Below are 22,229 nucleotides of genomic sequence, written 5' to 3' on the forward strand. Positions count from 1 at the left end.
ATTGGAAAGAAAGATTTTTATTAGCTGTTCAGTTATGTGTCTTTTATAAACTAAATTAAGCAAAACAAATCAGAAGGGAAGTTTATATGACTTTTAAAGATTATTTTCTCATGATACATGCCTCTTACCATTAAAAATTTGAACTTTCCATGACTGTTATCGTATCCTGAATGAAAATTTATGTATACTTAACATTTTTGTTTGTAGAATTACGGGATTTGTACAGCTAATCAAGTAAGTTTTAACACTTTGGAAGAAGACAGGCACATTAGAATTGTTAGGGGGGAAACTAGCAGAATAACAGATAATATATTGGTAAATTTCCGACTGGAAGGTCGAACAAAGTGGCAGTAGAGGTTTGTGTTTTTTCTTTGTGTTTAAACAAATCTATAGAAAATTACATAAGGCAATATTTAGAAATTATTTTAGATAAAGTGACAAAAATGTAAGTATTAGTACATGTTTGTGGTACACAGCAACAACAGAACACACTATTATAATTATGCAAGATTGCAACTATTGCAAGTTAATAATTATTTTATTATAATCTATAAGAAATTTGTATATATCTATAAAGAAGTAATTTCTATGAATATGTATTATAATAAGCTTGTAGCTACAGTAGTATCTAAACGTACTCATACTATAGAAAGGCATTTTCTCAAATATATGGTGTTGATAATGCACTGTCTGAAGTGTTGAAAGCTTCCTAGATGCTTCCTACAGGCTTAAATAATACAAGATTTAGAAAAGTTACTCAGGTATGTCCCATGTAAATATTTAAATGACCAAGATTAGGGTGAATTCTTTTCTAAATAAAAATTGTTTTAATTAATCAGATAATAAAAGCTACAGGAAAATATGGATAAGAAGTACCAGCATATAGAGAAAAATATGATTTGGTTAGCAAATTCTTAGAAATTCTAACATCCTTAACAAGCTTATCAACATCGGGCATAATGGGAGAGGAAGACTAAGAGGAAAGGCATGGAAGAGAAGAGCAAATGAAGCAGATGACAAAGTGAATCAGGGGAGCTAATTAAAACTCTGAAAGTTTGATATAACCTGAAATTAGATGAGATACTATTTTGTTTAAAACCAAATGTACTGAAATATTTCAGTAAGACTTGAATTTATTTAGTTGCTAACATTAAAATAAGGCACATCACATAGGTATGGAGTCACTGGCTGAAGGCACTCATGAACTTCAGCTGGAACTGCAGCCTCAAAAATTTGCTATTTCTGCTGAAATCTCTCCAGTCTCAGTCTTCCCTTCAATACTGAAATGTCCTATGCAGAATAATGATTCTTTGTTCAAAATGATGGCACGGAACACCAACCAAATGTAGCTTTTCAGCTGAAGAACTTAGGAACATCATGAAATTTGCCTGGTGATAGATAAAGAATGGTAGAAGTGTGTTCAACGGAATCATAAGTCACATACTAATGGAGACACACTTGGAAAAGGAAAAACATTTTCATGCCAGGGTGAAATCAAAGGTTCTAATTAAAATGACAGTTGTAATTCCACAGATTAATTCAGCTTGTCTCTGTCAATGTAATATTGACAGAAAGCTATCACACAACACTATGACCTGCCTCAGTTCTACAACATAATCGTAAGTTTCTTGTAACTAACAGTCATTGAATTTCCTGTTATACAAGTCCTTTTTTTAACAAAAAAACCCCTCAAAAATTTACTTGAAATATAGTTCTTTTTTCATTTTGTTATGTTTGTTGTTGTCGGGTTTTTTATATTTACCACATCATACCAAACATTAAAGAAAAAAACTGAAAAGACCTGTTCCATCAGTTGCTCTGATTTTCTTTGCTAAAAATGTTATAACACGATTGAGGGACTATTACATTAATTTTTTATATTTTGTTCTCATATTCAGTAAAAAGGAAGCATTTTCCTCTTTAAAAAAAATATTTTTATCAAGGTTTTTATTAGAATAATTCTGAGGCAAGGACCCTATTTATAAATTCTGAAAAGCTTCTTTCTGAATAAATTTCTGAAATTTTGAGGAATCTGAAGGAATTCTGAGAAATCTGACAGTACACTTCTCATCTCACCATCTCATTCCAAAATAATCATTTGAGAAAATATACAACCTGTTTCAGCATTACTGAGTTCAAACAGACGCAAATTCTCCATTACTGTAATAAACTTTTGGTTCATTTTCTTGGTATGTGTTGCATGTTAGTGAAATTAAATGTAACACACTACTTTGAAAGTTGTTTATTTCTAAATGAGCTATTGCAAAATTAAAAAAATTTAAAAAAAAAAAGAAAATACAAGCATGCAATAGTATTTGAAAGCTCTTACAAACTGCTGGATGTACATCATGCTTCACCCACTGCAAATCTTGGCCACAGAAATGGAAACCATTAGCAAAACATTAAGAAAAAGCTGGAAACTGTTGATTATCAGTTTGCCACTGTCTTCAGATTTAATGCAGTACTTGGCTCAAAAAGTTCTTTAAAAATCCCCAATATAAGTGAAAATATTTACAAAATAGAATGTCTCTCACTTAATGCCTATTGGGCAATAGTCTTTTAAAACTCCACAGACACTTGTAAATCTGTCAAAAGAATCACTGCCCATAAACAAACTTTCACGTAAAGAGCATTTCACTGTCAATCAGGCAGGATTTGGAATTTTTTAAGCACCATTTTAAAAGTAAACGCAAACCCAGAAATAGGTTAATGTTGATAACAGTAAATTACTAGCTATCTACTCACCAGAAGCCACCAGTAGCATTTACAGGAATCATCCTGACAGTGAAATCAAGTATCAACACCATGAATTCCTATAAACCTGTCACTGACACTATGCTCCATGAGTTATGCCATTGTGAAAGCTGCTAGACCACTGCTATCCTCTTGTCTGTTCAGAGTCTGGCAGGTTATACTGCCAAGCTTGCTATTTCGTTTCCTTGTTATAATGCAGGCATACCTTTGACAGAAGTGTTACTATTTGCTAATTCTTTTTTAAAACCCTCACCTCTTCTGTATCAAGGGAGGTTTAAAACCATGCTGCAAACAAATTCAGTGTAGCACTAGATAATCTCAAGTTTCTGTATCAGAGGATCCATGATTTTTTTATAGTGCAGAAGCCTTTTAAACTACTTGGCCTATTTACCCAAATAATAATCTAATAAAGTTCAGATAAAATGTATAAATTTAAATTGTTCAGCAAATGCTGTATGACTTCCTCATGGTTTAGTTTGTTTGGATTTGTTTTATTAAAGCAAATTTAATGTTTTAAATATTAAAATTTCCTAACTTGCAAACAACTTTCCAAGTTATACCAAAAGTTACTGGAAATGCATGTTTACTTGTTGGCCGCTGTTGCACAATTTGGTTATATTCTCTTGTTATTCCATGCAATATAGATACATATTTACTGCAAGTACACAGACAGTAATGTTAGCTTTATTATAATCCATTATATCTGTGGCATCTGTAACTCTTGTGCTTATTTATAACTTTGTGTTTCAGATGGAATTTTAAATAAAATGGATAAGAAGGGAAGAGATTTATCATGATTCCTTTTGACAACTTCTAGCCACTGCAAGTGGTTACAGTGCTACTGACCCAGGAAAGTTTCAGAGACAGTATTTTACTCATATTTTTGGACACACACTGATAATCAATACATATCTCAATGACGGCAATACACAAAGTTTCAAACACTAACACGTCAGAGCTGGACTGACTAATACAGAAGCCTTTGAACCTTGTAAGAGAGGGAAATGCCATGAAGTGGGGTGCGGAGTTTTCTGAGAAAAAAAATATCTGAGAAGGATGCAGAAAACTTATGGTGCTACTTTATTCTTAAGCTTTGCTTTACTGTCTGAAATGAAGGTCAACAATACAATGCAAAAAAGTGTTAGCACACATAAAACCAAGTGCAGCATCCTAACCTACTAATTGCTTGCAGAGTTATTTTATGAAGTTACTTTCAGCTACTTTAGAAGAAAGGTGCCTCTATGTAACTTAATAATTAAGTTTTCTTAAAAAGCCATTTCAGAGGCTAGAAGGTAATAAGCAAAACTTTAAATAGTATTTCAAACTTTGTTTTCAAACTTTGTTTGAAATACATTTTCCTTGTGCCACACAGAAACAAGTATCTGTTAAGCTGCTCAAGCTCTCACATATAAATGAGACGGAATAACATTTCAGTGTTAAGCCCTAAGCTGTGGAAGTGAAATAATTGTAGTAGCAGCATACAAAACACCCTGTAAAGGTCACCTGTTCTAATGAATTTTTTGGAAGCTTTTAGGAAGCTTTTGGAAGCTGAGTCAGACATCTTAGGAATTCTCACAAGTTTGATCAGATATTCTGGCTTTGCCTTTCGGGTTTAAGATTTGTGAGGCAGTTTGATTGTTTAAGGTTAACAACATTTTGAACTTTTACAGTATGTGATGGCATGCAGAGCAACTCTCAAACCTGTATTAGTTTCAAATAACCTAGAAGAAAAGGGATGGGTTTTTTTTTTTTGCTCCTTTTTTTGTCCAAGGATATCAGCATTTTAAATAAGTAATTTAAAAAACCTTTCTCTTAAGATTGTTTCCTAAGGATATATTTAAAGAAATGAACAAAGATTACTAGTAAAACTAAATATTTTTCACACCATAGCAACATGTCTGAGGCATATCTGGTTAACGTATTCTCTCTGAAATGGTAGTTTACATTCAGCATGCCCTTTAGCAGAGAAGCATACTGCAAGGGACTGAACAACACATATAAATGAATATAGTTACTAAACTTTCATAATATTCCAGTCATCTTTGTAAGATTCCTTAAGTGATTCCAGCACACATTATTAGTAGAAAGTTTTGATTTAGTGTCAAGATCCAAACATACGGACCCCCACACATCATTTAGATCTCTCAGGAGCGTAGAAATGTGTGTTAGCAGAACCCGCTGAGAAATCGGACCTTTTCCCTTCTGTCTGAACAGTACAAACCCCAAATATTTTGAAATGGAAGAATCTTGTCTGGCTAATTCAGAGGAAGACAAAAGTTTTAAGAAGCATTAATAATATCTTTTATCAGATAAACTAAGATTTTCACAGTGCTAGAAAATAAATGACCTTTCAAACATACAAACACCTTATCACTTAGTGTAATAACAAGGGATCTGGTAGAAGAGAATTTGTGGACAATGGCTGAAACGGTTTATGAGCTGTAATTGTAGAGGCCGGAGAAGTGATCTCCTGTTTACCTCTGTACTGCTGGATCTCCGATTTTCTGTGCAAGACAGATCATAAAGTTTCACCTAATTAATTATTCCACCAAGTTTATGGCTTTGGTTCTGCTAAAGCATCCTGCTTAGATTTAAAATCATGTAAATTCATGAATTACCTACAATATTAGCAGGAACACTTCTCAAAGTGCTAATTAGCCTCACTACTACTAATTTGTATCCCACAGTCTGCATTAATGTACTTTCAATCTTTGATCATTGGCAGTAAATACATAAACAGCCACCTCAATTCCAACAGAAATCTGCCTTTCCTTTTACTGCATACTCAATGTTCCTCCCAACACCGGCATTGCACTCTTCAAATGACATCATTCATTATCCAGAACACATATTGATAGGGACAATATTCCTCCTGTTCATAGATGTACACTATCTGCTCCCAAATGTGTACTACCTAGTTATGTAACTAAAGCTTAACACACACACACACGCACATATATTTATTTATGTTTATAAAAGGGCAGACACAAAAGTGCACAGAAACTGTGGTATTTCCAACATTCATTTCAGGTCTTAACATTTGCAGAACAATTTTTAACATGAAACTTGCAAGGATTCTTCAGACAAAGAAAAAATATAAAAGAAAAAAATTAACAGCATGCCACTGTTTAACCAACAGAAAGCTTTCTCTCTTGCTTTTGCGCACACATGTGGACATCTGCTTCCAAGGAATGAACTCTTCTAAAACATCATTGCTTTGCTCCTCTGTTATATTTCTGAATCTTATTCTAACCATTCCATACTATTTTCTATATATCACAAACTAGAAAATCTAATGGAATTTTAAGAAATGATCCACTTACTTAGGAAAATTGGCACTTCATGTATTTGCTCATGAACATTACTGATGGAACACTGTCTAAATGTTAGTTTGATTGTAAAATGTACTTCAATGCACATATACAAGCATGCTTTTTAATGCTTTTCTTCTATTTTTGCCGAATTAAACTGCAATATATCTCATCTAGTGGTAAGAAAACTCTGAGGAGGAGAGTGCAATTTTGTCAACCCTTGAAAACAAAATAACTTCTGTACAAAGCTGTCTTTTGCTTTTATTTACACCATTCTTCAGTTCCTCAAAATACATAATGCAAATGTTGGACAGTGCAAAACTACAGTGACACTCACCAGGTAAAAAGAACCCACTCCATTTATCCTAATGTCTAAAGAAATTACACATGCGGCTATTTGGCTTCTCGTGTCCCACCACCAGGTTCAAATTACCATTTGCCTGCACTTACAAAATTTTAAGGTTAATGTTGAAATTTAAAAGTCTAATTACTATTAGGAAAATTAAAGTGACAAGTTCCCGGAACATATCATATAAATTCTCTGCTCCTGCTGGAAAAATTTTTCCAGGAACATTTATGTGATTTAGATGTCTAAAAGCCACCGTGAAATTGAGTTAAAATGTTTCATTTAAATTAGAATAAAGCTTCAATTATTTTAAAATATTATAGAAAAGAGCTTCTAATACTTATTTTGAATACTTGTGATTTAATCGCAGCTGGTAACTCAGAACCACACAGGCTGCTCACTAACTTCCCCTCCTTCTTCCTCCCCTGCTCCTGGAGGAATGGGGAGGAGAACCAAAAGAAACTCCCATGGGCTGAGATAAGAACAGTCCAGTAACTAAGGTATAACACAAACCACTGCTGCTACCACCAATAATAACACTGATTAGGGAAATAATAAAGGGAGCGAATACAATTGCTCACCACCCACCTACCGATGCCCAGCCCCCTTCTGGGTAACTCCCCCCAGTTTACATACTGGGCATGAAGTGCTGTGGTATGGAATACCCCTTTGGCTAATTTGGGTCAGGTGTCCTGTCTCTGCTTCCTCCTAGCTTCCCGTGCCCCTTCTCACTGGCAAAGCATGAGACTGAAAAGTCCTTGATCAGAGTAAACATTACTTAGCAACAACTAAAAACATCGGTGTTATCAGCGCTGTTCTCAGAATAAAGTGAAATAAAGTGAAAACACAGCACTGCACCATCTACCAAGAAGGAGAAAAATGACTGCTACAGCTGAATCCAGGATAATACTATCCTCCTGTAATGAATAAACTGTCACCTTTCACTGAAAATGTCTATCGATAAAACAAATGATTTAGGAATTTAAAACTTAAAATTATATAATATTTAGAATGTTCATGATCCAGTAACATTACTGTCTATAAAGCAAATCAGACAATAGACAAAACCTCTCAACAACATAATAATTGCCTATTGATAATTGTACTAAAACTCGCATCCATAAAACATTTTATCTAAGGCCATATTATGCATGAATCAAATACATAATTCCACCTGAATAAGTAATAACTCATTCACTTAATTTCTCCACCTCTGCTTACATACAAATCCAACAAAAGCTGTAATTTTTTCAATTCATTAGCTGAAAACATTGATAAATCTTTACAGCAAACATGGTTTATAGTTAACTACTGGACATTGTTGAAAAATCGTTAAGTCAGTTTGAGGACTCTGATAGGAACACACACATTTAACAATTTTAAATTACCTTCTTGTAAGTAATAGTGATTAAACTTTTATGCTTTTGTATATTTTCCAATTCGTAAACATATTCCCTTATAATTCTTTAAAAAAAAAAAAAAGCTCTATTTTAAATATGGAAAATCAGAGAATTTCAGTCTTAAATGAGCATTTAGTTTTTGTTGCCTTTTCCTTGTCTCTAAAGGAATCCCAGCCATGTCAGCCAGTAAGTCAACTTAAATCCCTTTATGCAAATGCATGTAGCAGGGGGAATAAACAATGGGAGTTAGAAATGTGTGCACACCTGCAGGGCTATGATCTTATAGGCACCACAGAGACATGGTGGGATTGGCTCCTATGACTGGTGTGTTGCAATGGAAGGAAGGGGAACTAGCAGATGGAATGGTTAAACTGCTATCCAGACCTGAGAAGTTGTGGCAGTGCAATGAGGTTAACACTGACTGGAAAAGGGGAAACATAACCCCCAGTATCCAGTCCCTAAAAGGGGCCTATCACAAAGCCAAACAGAGACTTTTTACAGGGGCATGTAGTGATATGACAAGGTGGAATGGTTTTAAACTGAAAGAGGGTAGATTTAGATTAGACCTTTACTGTGAGGGTGCTGAGACACTGTAACAGGTTCACCAGGGAAGCTATGGCTGCCCCATTCCTAGAAGTGCTCAAGGCCAGGTTGGACTGGTCTACTGGAAGATGTCCCTGCTCACGGTAGAGAGGTTGGAACTAGATAATATAACCCAACCCAAACCATTTTGTGATTCTGTTGTTCTATTTACAGTGTCTGTGGCTGCAAGAATCAAGAATTATTGACCCTTTTCAATTTCCATCCATTTCTTATTTCTAAATTCTCTTCCATTCTTGTCTTATTTATGTAATACTTATCCACTTCAGAATATAATGTGATAAAGAGCTCCCTGAAGAGGCACTGAATGAGAGCAATGTAGATGCAGCAGTTTAGTCTGCTCTAGTCAGCTAAGCGGAGCAGTCAGGCATACTAAGAAACAGTACTAATTAGCAATGATGTTGGTATCTGTTTCGATGAAATCTATGTTTCTATGACAAAGATTATGTATACATGAATATATATACACACATATTCATATCTGTAAACTAATACATGTGATCATGCCATTTAAGAATGAAAATAAAATTAAGCACTTGAAGAGGAAGAAGAAGCCAAGTATGTTCAGTCTGGTGACAAGAAAGCTAACTGAGGATCTAGTTTTTCGTTTCAACTATCTTATGAAAAGCTATATAGAAGATGGAGCCTTCTTAAAAAAAACATCTAAAGAAAAAGGAGCAATAGTCACAAGCTGCAGCACAGAAATTCTCACATGGGATAAGGAAAAATATTCAGTGGCTCAGCACTGGAACAGGTACCCAGAGAGGTGTTGGAATTTCCATCCTCAGATTCGAAACTGAGCTCGCTGATGCCCTGCACAACCAGATCTAAATACGAAGTTAGTCCTGCTCAAAGGCTTTGGACCACAGGACTTCCAGAGGTACCTTCAAATCAATCAATCTGCATTTCTCTATAATTTTAAGATGTTTGGAATGCTTCCATATAGAAAACAATGTGAAAACAGACAATTTAACATCGTCATCTCTCATTTTTTCAGCACAGTTTTACTTGCTTCCCTTTTAATCTTTTTGTAAGGGTTATACAGTTTTACAAGATGTAGTTGACAGAAGCTGAAGTTTTGATGAAGTTACACTACTTAAATATGGAAAAGTTGAAGGTAACATATGCAAGATACAGATCTGCCAACTGGTTAGGAGGCTCCCAGCTTGAAACCATGTCTCCTGGAGTACTGATATCAAACTGATTATTATAGGTTGCAGATCTATGAATTTTAGAATAAATTATTTCCTTTCGGTCATGTTTGTGTGTGCGTAAACACCTATATATTCATACACACTCAGTTAAGTTAGTAAATATTTTAAATGTATATACAGTACTGAAAAAAGTATCAGTATGAAAATGGCGACTAATATCTCTACTGGTGGCCATGAAAGAAGATAAAAGCAAAAGGTATGTGGATATTCAGTGGGATCAAAATGTTACAACCTCATAGGAAATTTAATTAATTATGAGAAGTAAAAGTATGACTCTTCAAAGCATTCAGAGTGGACCTATGTTGGTTTCCATTTTTAAACATTCAGTAAGTATCTTTGCTCTTTCAGTTGTTATATTATTAAGGTCAGGAATACAAAAAAGTTATAATGAACATTACAGTACATCAGAGAATCATAGAGTCAAAGGAACCTAATATTTCTTTCTTTTTATTAATGAAACAGCATTTTAAAATTTTATGAACTGTACTGCAAAGAAGAGCAATGAGTGTAATAGATGGATTCAAGCTACAGTGTAATTAATTTTGAATAATTAAGATTCATAGAATCATAGAATAGTTAGGGTTGGAAAGGACCTTAAGATCGTCAAGTTCCAACCCCCCCTTCCATGGGCAGGGACACCTCGCTCTAAACCATATCACCCAAGGCCTCATCCAATGTGGCCTTGAACACTGCCAGGAATGGAACATTCACAATCTCCCTGGGAAACCTATTTCAGTGCCTCACCACCCTAACAGGAAAGAATTTCCTCCTTATATCCAATCTAAACTTCCCCTGTTTAAGTTTTAACCCATTACCCCTTGTCCTATCACTACAGTCCCTAATGAAGATTGTTCAACTTTGGACAGAGATGAGTAAAAGGTTCGTGATAAAACTTATACAAGTCTATCATACTGAGACTTTCTTTCTAAAAATCTTCTTACAATTACACATTTCAAACATTCTGTTCTTATTCCAGAAGAATACCAATCAAGTGGCATTGGCCAGACTAGAAGGGAAGTCATGTTTGGTCATAGGGAAAGGAAAAAGTGGAAAACATTGCCCTAGACAGCAAACAGGATATTTTACAATTTTAAAATATTGATAAAAAGCAAAACCTTTTTTTTTTTTTCATATAGGTTAACTAGAAAGCTAAAACCTGTTAAATCAATAAATGTATCTGCTTATTTCACTATGTAATATTTGAAAACCTTGGACATACACTGACTATACAGACCTGGAGTGAAAACCTGAGCTTACAGAAAACATTTCTTTTTCCTGTGACCTTAAAGTGGAACCAGATTTCACTTTAAAACTTTCATCTCACTATTTAATATTGCATTCTTTTGCACTTCTTTCCCCTTAAAAGTCTATATTAAATGCATATTTTTGTTTATAATTCTTTTTAACTTAAAAATGTTCATTATTACAAAGTTTGTTCTGCAATATATGCTAAAAAAATTTGATTTAATTTTTAAGCCAAACTTTAATCCCTTTAGACTAAAGTTAGTCTGTCCCTTTAAAATCTAATCTGAAAGACTTCAAAATAGCAAATTGTATGGAACTCAATCTATTTTATCTGAAAAGGATGAAATGGGTTGTGTTCCATCTAGATTTGAACTTTTGGTTCCACAGTGTCTAGGTATTTCAAATCAGAGGTTTACACCATTAAGACATGCCATTCATGATAACTCAATCTTTCCTATGTTCATATCCATGATAGAAAGATAAATTAATGCCTTGATAAGCTAGAAAAAAATATTTTTAAATATGAAATTACAACTATTAGGAATAGTGTCTATCAAAATTACCAGGCGCAAGAGGTGATATTTATTTTTTTTTAAATAATTATTCAGGCAAAAAAAGTGACCTCACTTTTTTAGGGAACATTATTTTGTTCCCTAATGGCACACAAGAAAAAGCCTCTTTCATTTATTACCTTTGTCTCATCCCACTTAAGCAACAAGGTAATCTGCTTAAGACAACCTTACTCAACCAAACTGTGAAATAAATCCAATGTACCCTATAACACAGGCAGCCGCAGTTAATATTGTTCAAATTATTTACATCTGAAGGGCCGCGCCTGTCTGGATAGCTGGGCCCGACGCTTCTCTGGACTTGGTTTCTGCTACTCACATCTGTTTCAGCTTTAGACTTTCACTGGTATTCTGCCAGCAGCCACAACTTTTTAATGGCTACAATAAACTACAGAGACTCATCAAATCTTTGTTGTACGTGTTAAAATTATAACCTCTTCAATTAAAATTTTGATTTAAAAATAAACTGCAGCATCATCTGAAGAAAAAAATTTGAAAGGCAATGTTTGAAAGAGATAGAACATTTTTATATGACTGATTGTTTCTTTGTTTAAATACAAGAGAAACTAATCACAGGAATGCTTGTTAGAATTCCGCTGCATATTTCTGAGTGATAATATACCAACCTCTGAAAATATTTCCACAACCTTTTTTGTTTCAAATCTTTGCTGTCATTAATTTTATATGTTAATTAGTTTGGCTGGGTTTCAAATACATCTTTACAAAGAAGAATTATGAAAACAACATTAACATAACTTTTATAAATATCTAAGAAGGTTTGGTTTAGGAATTAGAAATCAGTGATTGCAAGAAAGCTGCAGTTTTTATTTTTTGAGTTAAAGTATTTAGCTTTTCCTACTTGCTGTCTGTGTCTTTGCAGTGTAGAACAAATATGATGTGAATGACACAGCCTCAGCGTAGATCTTGCAAGACTAAGATGCATGACAGCAAAACTACATTCTGAAAAAGTGCAAGATCAAACACAGATCATGTTTCTGCACAAACTAGCCCAAAAGAGGGCAGGCCAAGAGGTTTACAGGGCCAAGCGATGAGAGGAGATAGAGCACTTACTTATGCCTGGGTCGAACAAACAACAACTGATACTTTCCTACCACTGTTAACCTCTGAAATTATCCTAAAGATGGCAGTGACCTAATCCAGTAATTTCTGACTGTAAGGATAAATTATTTTGTAATGGTTTTCACTGCCTTATATTGAAAATAATTAAAAATAATCTTGTTAAACTCTGATTCTAAAAGTACTCTTCATTTTGATGCAGAAATTTAAACATAAATGGAGAAGTTTTTGCAGGCTTTCATGCAGATTCTCTCACTAAACTCCGTTTTCAACACAAAACTGCTTCAGTATAAGTAGCAGCTTTTCCTTAACAATAAAGACAGGCACAAAATAGTCAATCATCATTTGCTGGATTTTAGAAAGTCACATGAAGCACAAAATAAAAATGAAACTGCTTGGAATACTTAGAGAGCAACCCTTCCTACTTTATTTCTACTCAGTACCTTGATTGATAGATGAGTTGGGTTTCTGAGCCCCTCTTTATAATAAACATTTTAAAATGTTTATTTTATGTCTCAGGGTGAAAATATTTTGAACTGGAGCTTTCTATTTCCCTTTGCTGTGCCTTGGCAAGCTGTGTTTTATTTCTACATTAATAGTATTCAACTCTTTTTTGTAGCTGTTAAATTGTTGTTATACGAGTACTGAAGAAAGTATTTATATTATGGAACTAACAGATATCTACAGTTAAACACACAGTTCTGGAGACGCCAGAGGAAAATTCACATATAACTAAAGGAAATTTCAGAAAGATTTCTTTAGGGGACTTTTGATTGCAAAAGGGAAAATTACTATTCAATATCTTTACTTACATTTTTATTAAGTTGCGAGTTTGATTTTTTTTTTCTAATTTATGTGAGTAATTTGTGCCAGAGTGTAAAACCTCTAAATGAATCAACACTATAAACCTAATTAGCAATAAGAAAACCTCATAGAGGTCACATTTTAAATGGCACTTTGTTGTTAGCAGAAAAAATGTGAAAGTTCCCAGTTACCTTCTAGATCTCTCTTCAGTTTCCTTAAGTCTTTTATTAGGTCTTCAAATTTAACTTGGGAGGCCTGGAAAAAATCCTGTGGTTCTGGTAAAGGAAAAATACTCTTGTCTGTTCCTGCTTCCTAAACAAACAAACAAACAAAAATGCCACTATGAAAACTGAATGCATTTGCAGTGAAATAAATTACTTTTTTTAAAAAACATCATGTATGAAACCCTATCATAAAACTGCAAAATAAAATATTTAAAATAATTAATGCTAAAACAACATAACATTCAAGATTAAATCCTGATCATTCTGAGTGTTGAAAATTCCTTTTTGATGTTGTAAAGCAAACTTTACTCAATTTAAACTATGAAAAAACATTGAACTCGCAATTCACAACAATAAATTTCTGTTCATTGTATGTCAATTGAGGTTTAGATAAAGGATTAGAAGTTTCTTAAAAACAGATAACATGAATGCCTATTTTAATGCAACAAGTGATCTTATGCCAAAAGTTTGTGGTTTTATTCTCTCACGATTCATTAAATATACACACACTTTATAAGCATAAATGGAAAACAATATTTATATATTGCCTGGAGTATTTTATACATTTAAAAATATACAGTTGAAGGTTTATGCAGCTAAGTAAATTCCATGGTCTAATGTCTGTATGGAATTCATATGCATATATACCTTATTTTTAGCACAGCAAGGAAAACAAATCAGAAGTAAAATAGAACAAAATAAAAAACCTTACAAGGTTCAAAGCAATATCTCCAGGGGAAATTAAGTATATAGATGATATTAATATAACATTGTTGGGTATAAACATATACTAGTGAGTTTAGATACTACCTGTGCATGGATTTCATGTAATAAATGTAATAGATAAATTCTCATAGGTTGGAAAACTAATTGTTTTGTGAACATGGAAAAAATAATTTTATTATTATAAAGATATAGACTTTTCTGGGAAAAAAAGTAGAACTGATGACATTTACACAGTGTCCATTTCCTCCCAAGGAAGATAAACTGCTTTGCTTTAAAAAAATTCCCTGAAGTAAAACTACATTGTAGTACAAAGTTTGCAAAAATATTAAAATCACTGAATTAGAGACATTAGCTTCAGCATACATATGTCAATACCCTAAAAACTAAGAGCATTAAATGTCAGACAAAGTTGCTTTTGTTATGAGGCTTTTTACGAGGCAGTTACTTCAGTTGAAGTAATGACACTTTATTTCCCTGCTCCAAAAAAAAAAAAAAAAAAAAAAAAAAGGAGAAAGTACAGATCTACGTATCTGATAGCTTGCTAGTTTTTTATCTCTTCTACAGCTCAGCCACAGGAGTTCTTTCACAGGCTTCTGACATACAGACCCTCCAGCATTAAAAATCATAGAATCACAGAATGGTTTGGGTTGGAATGGGACCTTTAAAGACCATCTAATCCATCCCCCTGCCATGGGCAGTCTTCACCAGGAAAAAAAAAGAAAAAGGAAAAGAACAACAACAAAAAAGGAAAAAAATTATTTGTATTCGACTAGATATAGGGCTGTTAAAAATCACACTAGTCTTAGATTCAAAGATTAGATAAGTTTCAAAAATAAGCAATTACATACTTAAATTAATAGTGACAATAGTTCAAATTTTGTACTTAAAAATTTGGTGGCTGCTGATAGCTATTAAAAAGCCTCATAGATATTACTCACTCAAAGCAGCAGCCACACCTCTTCCTATATTTTCAATCCCTAACCTCATCCCCATCAGCTGACTCATCTCTTAGAATACCAACCTGTCCAAGTGTTCTGTCATGAGAAGAGAAATGCTTCTGTCTTCCATTATTACCACATCACAGCAAGATTTACAACTTTAGAGTAACCAGGATGTAAGAAGACAGGACTGGAGTGATTGCCTGCCCTGTCTGATGCACTCACAGTTAACTGCCAGTTCAACCATTACTGTAAAATTTCCCAAAGCCTTATCATAAAACCTGTAGCAAATTTCAGACCTACTGACGTCTACATCCGTTATATCAAAGTAAAAGAAATGGACTTTATTTTTCTGTCAGTGCTGCTATGTACAGATTTTTAAAAAGCTAACGTAAACCCTTTAACAATACCTTAAAGAAACCTAATTTTGGAGAGACTGATACAGTAAATGAATCTCTTACCTTATCACAGTGGCGTAGGTAATATATGACGACATAATCCACAAGATTAATACCATTATCCTAGGAAAAAATAAATTCATTATTAAAAATGTATGTTATTACCGTTGCTCAAATGAATGAAAATGTCTCAATTTGGAAATAAATATATTACTATTACTATTTTATATTGCCATGAGAAAAAACATCATCAGCCCTAGCATTATTGACCAAATAAAATCAATCTTTCATAACATGGGATTGATTGTACAAACACAGGACCTAGAGCTTCTTTTGGTTCTAAGAAAACACCCACTGGGAGAAGCTGTCCCCATATATTTTTTAAATAATACAAGGCATTACTGAATAATAATATTAACTTGATTAAAACTATTAACTAATAATATTATTCTTTAATATAATATTAACTAAATATTACAGCCACCTCATATATATTCAGGTGAACTGAATTTCTTGATTTCTCAAGTCTCAATTCATCTACAATGAGGATCTGAAAGAGGCATAAATATTTTTCATATTTTACTCCAAATATAAAACCAGACATCATGTACCTAACAAGTATATTTCATGCCCTTCTGCCTTCTAAATATGGATGTTAATACTTTGTGGAATCATAATTTCCATGGTCCTTTATATAAAACAACTGTACACAACATCATTTTAGTTTGTTATGTCATTGGGTCAGCACAGGCCAGATGAACTAAAGGAAAAGTGTAAAACTGCGACTTATGTGTTACAGGGTACTGTTCAGCAATGTAAAAGAATCATAACATAGGGAATTATATCTGGAATGTCCTTGAAGCTTTTTTGGATGTATTTTCATATTGCATATTAGAAGATATCAGGACAAACATTTGTATGTGAACAATGTCTGACTTCCTGGACAGAGCTGCCTCACCTATGTTAGAGTCTGCAGCACATTATATTTTATTAGTGTCATACAACAACAGTATTCTTAACTAAGCAAGTCATCACTGTCATACAGACAAAGCCACTCTGCTTGTATAACTGTTTTAGAAGACATTGATGCAGGTCATGCAACAAAAAGGAACTGAGGTGAATCATGAAGTGGTAAATGCTCCATCCCTGGCAGTGTTCAACGCCATGCTGGACAGAACCTTGGGTGACAGTCTAGGGTGAGGTGTCCCTGCCTACAGCAGTGGGGGTGGAAATTGATGATCTTAAGGTCCTTTCCATCCCTAAGTATTCTATGATTCTATGAACATTAATTGCCCTTCAGAGTGAAATACATCTGTTGCTGAACTATCAAACCTATTGCTTTGGTTTAAAGTATATTTGTATATGATGAAACACAGAGATTTTGAAGTGGTGAGCTATACGTTTTAAGAAAACGATATCAACTAACTTTCTAGGCTCACGTTACAACAAATGACTTTCATAGTAAGAAAGAGACATTTAACACTGACACTTTACCTTGGCTCCTGGAATTCAGCTTACCTAGATGCAATACTCTTGCTGGCAGATCCCAAAAAAAGGAATAACAGAACACAGGAAGGATACTTTAGTGTTCAGTTACACAAGACCCTGCATTCTTCTTCCTTGCAATATGGTCTACCAGTTAATTTTGAGGTTTCATGTCTGCCTGTAGCAGTTGGCACCTTCAAGTGTTTATGCATTTTGAAGACTAGTCTAAATGAAAAATATATTTATTTTGGCTACCAGGCAACTGTAAATACTGTATTTTTATAGCCTATTTTGCTAAGGAACAAGTTGTATGCGATTATATTGTACATCTGTCACTCCTTTTCATAACTAATAATTTTGGAACACGCTGGCTAAATTCAGCCAAATTGGAAAGTCACAGAGATAATTAAATTCTTAAAAGTTTATGGTTAGATACAAGAGCAAGACTAAAATTAGCACTTCTACTGAGAAAAACCAGGCCAAGCTCAGTAGTTACACATTTTTCTTTATGGCAGCTGGCCAACCAATGAATACCTGAGTACAAGGAAATTTGGCCTGGTTCTAGTTTAGCTGCAGCTTGTACCAAGTCTTGTCCATGGAGTAGGACTGGAAGAAAAGTGGTCTGAATTAGAATTAGAAACATAGAATCATAAAATCATTTAGGATGGAAAAGACCCTTAAGATTATCAAGTCCTAACAGTCAAACTTACGCTGCCAAATACACCACTAAATCATGTCCCTGAGCGCCACCTCTTTTAAATACCTCCAGGGTTGGTGACTCAACCGCTTCCCTGGACAGCCTGTTCCAATGCTTTACAAATCTTTCAGTGAAGTTTTTTTTTCCCAATATCTAATCTAAATCTAAACCTCTTGTGCTATCACTTGCTACTTGGGAAAAAGAGTTTGACAGCCCCCTCACTTCAACTTATGGTCAGGTAGTTACAGAGTGAATGCTAAGGCCTCCTCTGAGCCTCCTTTCTCCAAGACAAACAACCCCAGTTCCCCCAGCTGCTCCTTGTAAAATTTTTGTCTAGACCCTTCACCAGCTTCATTGCTCTTTGAACATGCTGCAGCACCTCATGTCTTTAGGAGACAAAGGACTCATAGAACTTTCATTAATACAGTTGCTAACTGAAAAAGTCATTAAATGTGTTTTTACACTTATTAATGTTTGCATTCACAAATAAAATAAAAAGCTCCCTAGACATACTAGTTTCCGAACATTGCCTGTCACACACATTCTTACATACATGAAACATAATTGGGAACAAAAGCTTAAAATCTACATTTCCTGTAATTCAAGAAAGCATTTCATTGCTGCTTCATGTATCCATGTAGTGTCTACATATGCTCTGGCAAAGAACGAATTTAAGCAGTGTTTCCATTGCCTATATTATTTAACACCTCTTCCTCTGCCCTACTGAAATAAGGAACAAAACAATCTCCTCTCAAAAGGTTTCCAGAGTTTGAGACTAACTTTGATCCTAGCATGACTAATCAAAAATGTGCTAGTTCTCAATTTTTGACAAAATAATTTACTGCCATCTATGAGCATTTTTCTCGTGCATGCCACTCAGAATTCATGCCCTACAGCCATTTAACTGCTAATAAAAAAAAAAAAAGAAAATATCTTGCTGGGTCTGACATGCCTCTTTGAAGAGGATTAGAATCCTGTATATTATAAATTTATATTCCTTAAGTATAATTCCATAGTGTATATGTTACACTGAACTTTCACTGATACTTTGCTTTTAAACCTGATTTTAAAAATATTTTTACTCACCTAGAGTTATGTTAAGAGCAAGAAAAGAGTGGGCACATTTACTGGAGAAGACTTCAGCAGTTTGTGCTCTCTCACTTCTCTACATCTTCTCTATATCCTACTGTAATTACATTCCTACTAGTAAGAGAGACACACAGAGAAGCCCTCACAGAAGACAATTACCTTAGTAGTACGGAATAGGAGAAATTGGAGATCATGGAAATAAGCACATGTGCAAAAGAAAGTGAAAAGTTGGGAGAAAAAAAAAAATCAAGAAAATGGTACGAAGTGCCTTGTTCCTTCAAGCAAGAATGGTAAAAAATAAGAAAAAACTAACTTTTGACAGATGAAAGAACAAAAATATCACTTGAGAAAAAATATCTGTAATTGAAAATTAGTACTTACTCTGCTTTTGACATCCTTTAGTTTGGGGAGTATTTCCAATCCAAATCCATCTGCTTGACCTCGGGTCCTATTCCCACCATTCATATAATTTCCAAAAGCCAGAATCAAACCTAAAATTTCCTTTACACTTGTCATGTTCAGCAAAGCCTGGAAAAAGGATACTAGTCGGTAACTTCTATTGACACAAAAATTCTAATTGCTAATATAACAAAAAGCTTTTTTTTTTTTTGCTTTATTTTTGCTAGAAGTTTTGTTTCTTGTGTGTTTTTATTCCACTAGGGAAAGGAAGCTAAAACTGGAACAACAGTCAAACATTTAAGAGGAACATTACCTGACTAAGACACTAACTTAATCCATATGAAGCAAATTATATGGTATCATACACTATGCAGATGACAAAAACACATTAATTGCAGCCTTTAAAAATCTTACTGAGGTGGTTTATCACTATTCTATGATTCTGTGATTCTCTGAGTTTGCATGATGCATGGTCAAATGGAGATGTGCTATTTTTGCTGCCACTAGGTTGGACTCAGACTGTCATAGTCAGTCTGCTTCCCATTGGTCCTGGTGCTCTGGAAATTCACGTCTGGATCCACACTTAATGCAGACATATCAGGGTAAGGACTAAATTATTGCACCTCAAAATGGAAAAGAAACACAGTGGAGAACTAATAAATTATTTTACTTTGCATATAAAGACATCTATCTTGTCAATTGAGAACCTGAGGCCACTGGCCTAATCCTTAAATATGCAGCCTTAGAGTACACCTTATACTACACACTGGATAAATCAGTTGTAGTGTGAGCTCCTCAAAGGGAAACTGAGAGCAATGCCACTTCCCCTACCTCATACAAAACTGAATCCTTATTTATGTCTGCTTTTTAAAGAAAACACTAAGTAACTATTTTCATTAGAATATGCAAAGGAATCCAAAGAGGCAGAACACGGGCACTTTGTGAAGGCAAACAGCAAAAGCTATCTTCAAATTTGGAGGAAAAAAAAACACAAAGTCAGGATGCTATACTTTAGGTCACTATTTAAGTCCTCTTTGAACTCATAACTCATTCTACTTTTCATGGTTTATTGGTTAGAATTTTAAAATCTTGTCTTTAATCATTCATAGTATAGAAATCTTAGGTACAGCTTCGTCAGTTACTAAAAAAATCCACTATATTAGGGCTAACAGAAATGTACAGAAACCAGGGGAACGTAACAAGCTTATGAACGTGATAGACATCTATTGTGGATGGCATCAATAGTGATGTGCAAAATAAAGTAAGTTTACAAGGCCCTGTACTAAGCTAGTCTTATATTTAATTTCTATTTTTTGGAGATTATCTATTACTCAACTTAATGTGCAAAGTAAAAAAAGTCTTCCACTGAAATAAAAATCAGTTTTCCTATATAGACCATAGGGTATCACACAGAACTCATCTTCCTTCTTTCCTCTTCTTTTTGTTCTTATAAGCAGCTAAGAAATTTAATATATATTTATTTTCCTGAATAGCCAATAATCATGCTTAAGGTTCATCACTTATGCTAAAAAAAGAAGTATATTTCTGGTTTTATTTAGCTTTCATTATGACTTACCTTGGAAACACGAGTTATGATATCAACTTTCCGGTGCACGGATGTAATCCCTTCAGAAAAAACTGACTGGAAGATAATACACTGGGCCCGTTCTGTGAAGTTAGGGATCTGAGATAACTCATACAAAAATCTGTAGGAAAAACAAAAGTATAAATGAATCTTTATATTTCTTTTCTGTGGGGTACAACAATGGATCAAAGCTGTAGTATAATGAAATATACATGCAAGTTTTCCTACTTCAAATCAAATGTGACAGAATTTATGATTCTTACATTCTTTATGCTTGATGTGTTAAGAAATCCTATTAATATCAAGAAAAAGGCAAGATATTAATCATTATAACACGAATACATTAACCCACTATCACAGCTGAATAATAAGTAGAAGAAACATAAACCTAGATCATAGGTTAAAAAGAAAAGAAAAAAAAAAGGAAAAGAGAAGGAAAGAACTAGAGAAGCACTATCTATTTAATGTTTCACTCATGTGTTTTTGTTTCTCCTAAAATTTTGCCCAGCAATACGGAACTCAATATATTCCTACAATGTTATTTCATAATATAAAATGTCTGCCAAGAAATTTCTTCTGATGCTCAGCCTCAATTTTCTTTTACTAATTTGCACCACACTTCCAATTATATAGCAGCATGTTTTATGGTAATGCACCTAGCCGTATATTTAGCTCTAAAATACTTGCAGATTGTATCTCTCTTCAGTCACTGTTCAGCATAGTTACTAACTCTTTATTTGTTCTTTATCTGTCCTCATATATGCACTTTCCTTGTGAGTCTACTCCAGCCTTCTTCCTTTAACTCTTTGGTAAATATAAACAGATAGAAGCATATTCAACAACTGTAGTTCGAATATGACAAAATGAAAGCATCCCAAAGGCATGAGTAATTCCGCACTTTTCTTCAGTTTAAAATGTCAGAGCTTAGCTAAATAATAAAAGAAGCTTTAGCATTTCTTATAATAAAGAGTTTGCATGATTTCCTTTGTGGGTTTTGAGTCAAGGATTTCAGAGATACACAGGCTTTCTTGAAATCCAGAAACAAGCTGTCTTTTGTTCCAGTATCATTTTAGAACATTTTTCTAATCTCATGTCTATAGATATCCCTAGATACCCCTTAACGCAATGCCATAAAGATCTTTCTACATCATGGGAAATTATGGAAACCATTATTAACTTGCAATTTTAATGAATTTATTTTACTTATTTAAACCAATACATCTGATTTCGCCAAATTATTTCTTTTTCATAATAGATAATATCACCAGCTTAAAATCTGCTTTATAAATTTCTCCTGCATGCAATGCTTTGTTGAATACATAATGACTGTCTAAATTAACAGCAAAATCCACTTGTGGCTGGTGTGAA

General features: G+C 33.9%; 1 protein-coding gene across 6 annotated transcripts in view; it reads right to left on the bottom strand.

Moving 5' to 3' along the window:
* FMN1 (formin 1) overlaps positions 1–22,229 on the bottom strand; it is a 188,425-nt gene that overhangs the window by 36,440 nt on the left and 129,756 nt on the right. For all 6 annotated transcript variants that reach the window (XM_061342549.1, XM_061342548.1, XM_061342547.1 and 3 more), the window contains 4 exons: positions 20,853–20,982; positions 19,259–19,405; positions 15,670–15,729; positions 13,512–13,632 (listed from right to left, as the gene is read on the bottom strand). In XM_061342549.1, the coding sequence (XP_061198533.1) occupies positions 13,512–13,632; positions 15,670–15,729; positions 19,259–19,405; positions 20,853–20,982 (458 nt within the window). The remainder of the gene's footprint in view (positions 1–13,511; positions 13,633–15,669; positions 15,730–19,258; positions 19,406–20,852; positions 20,983–22,229) is intronic.

The sequence above is a fragment of the Neopsephotus bourkii genome, unplaced genomic scaffold (assembly GCF_033783945.1).
Source record: "Neopsephotus bourkii isolate Nb327-2 ecotype Australia unplaced genomic scaffold, CSIRO-AGI_Nbou_v1 NB_1792, whole genome shotgun sequence".
Taxonomy (NCBI): Eukaryota; Metazoa; Chordata; class Aves; order Psittaciformes; family Psittacidae; genus Neopsephotus; species Neopsephotus bourkii.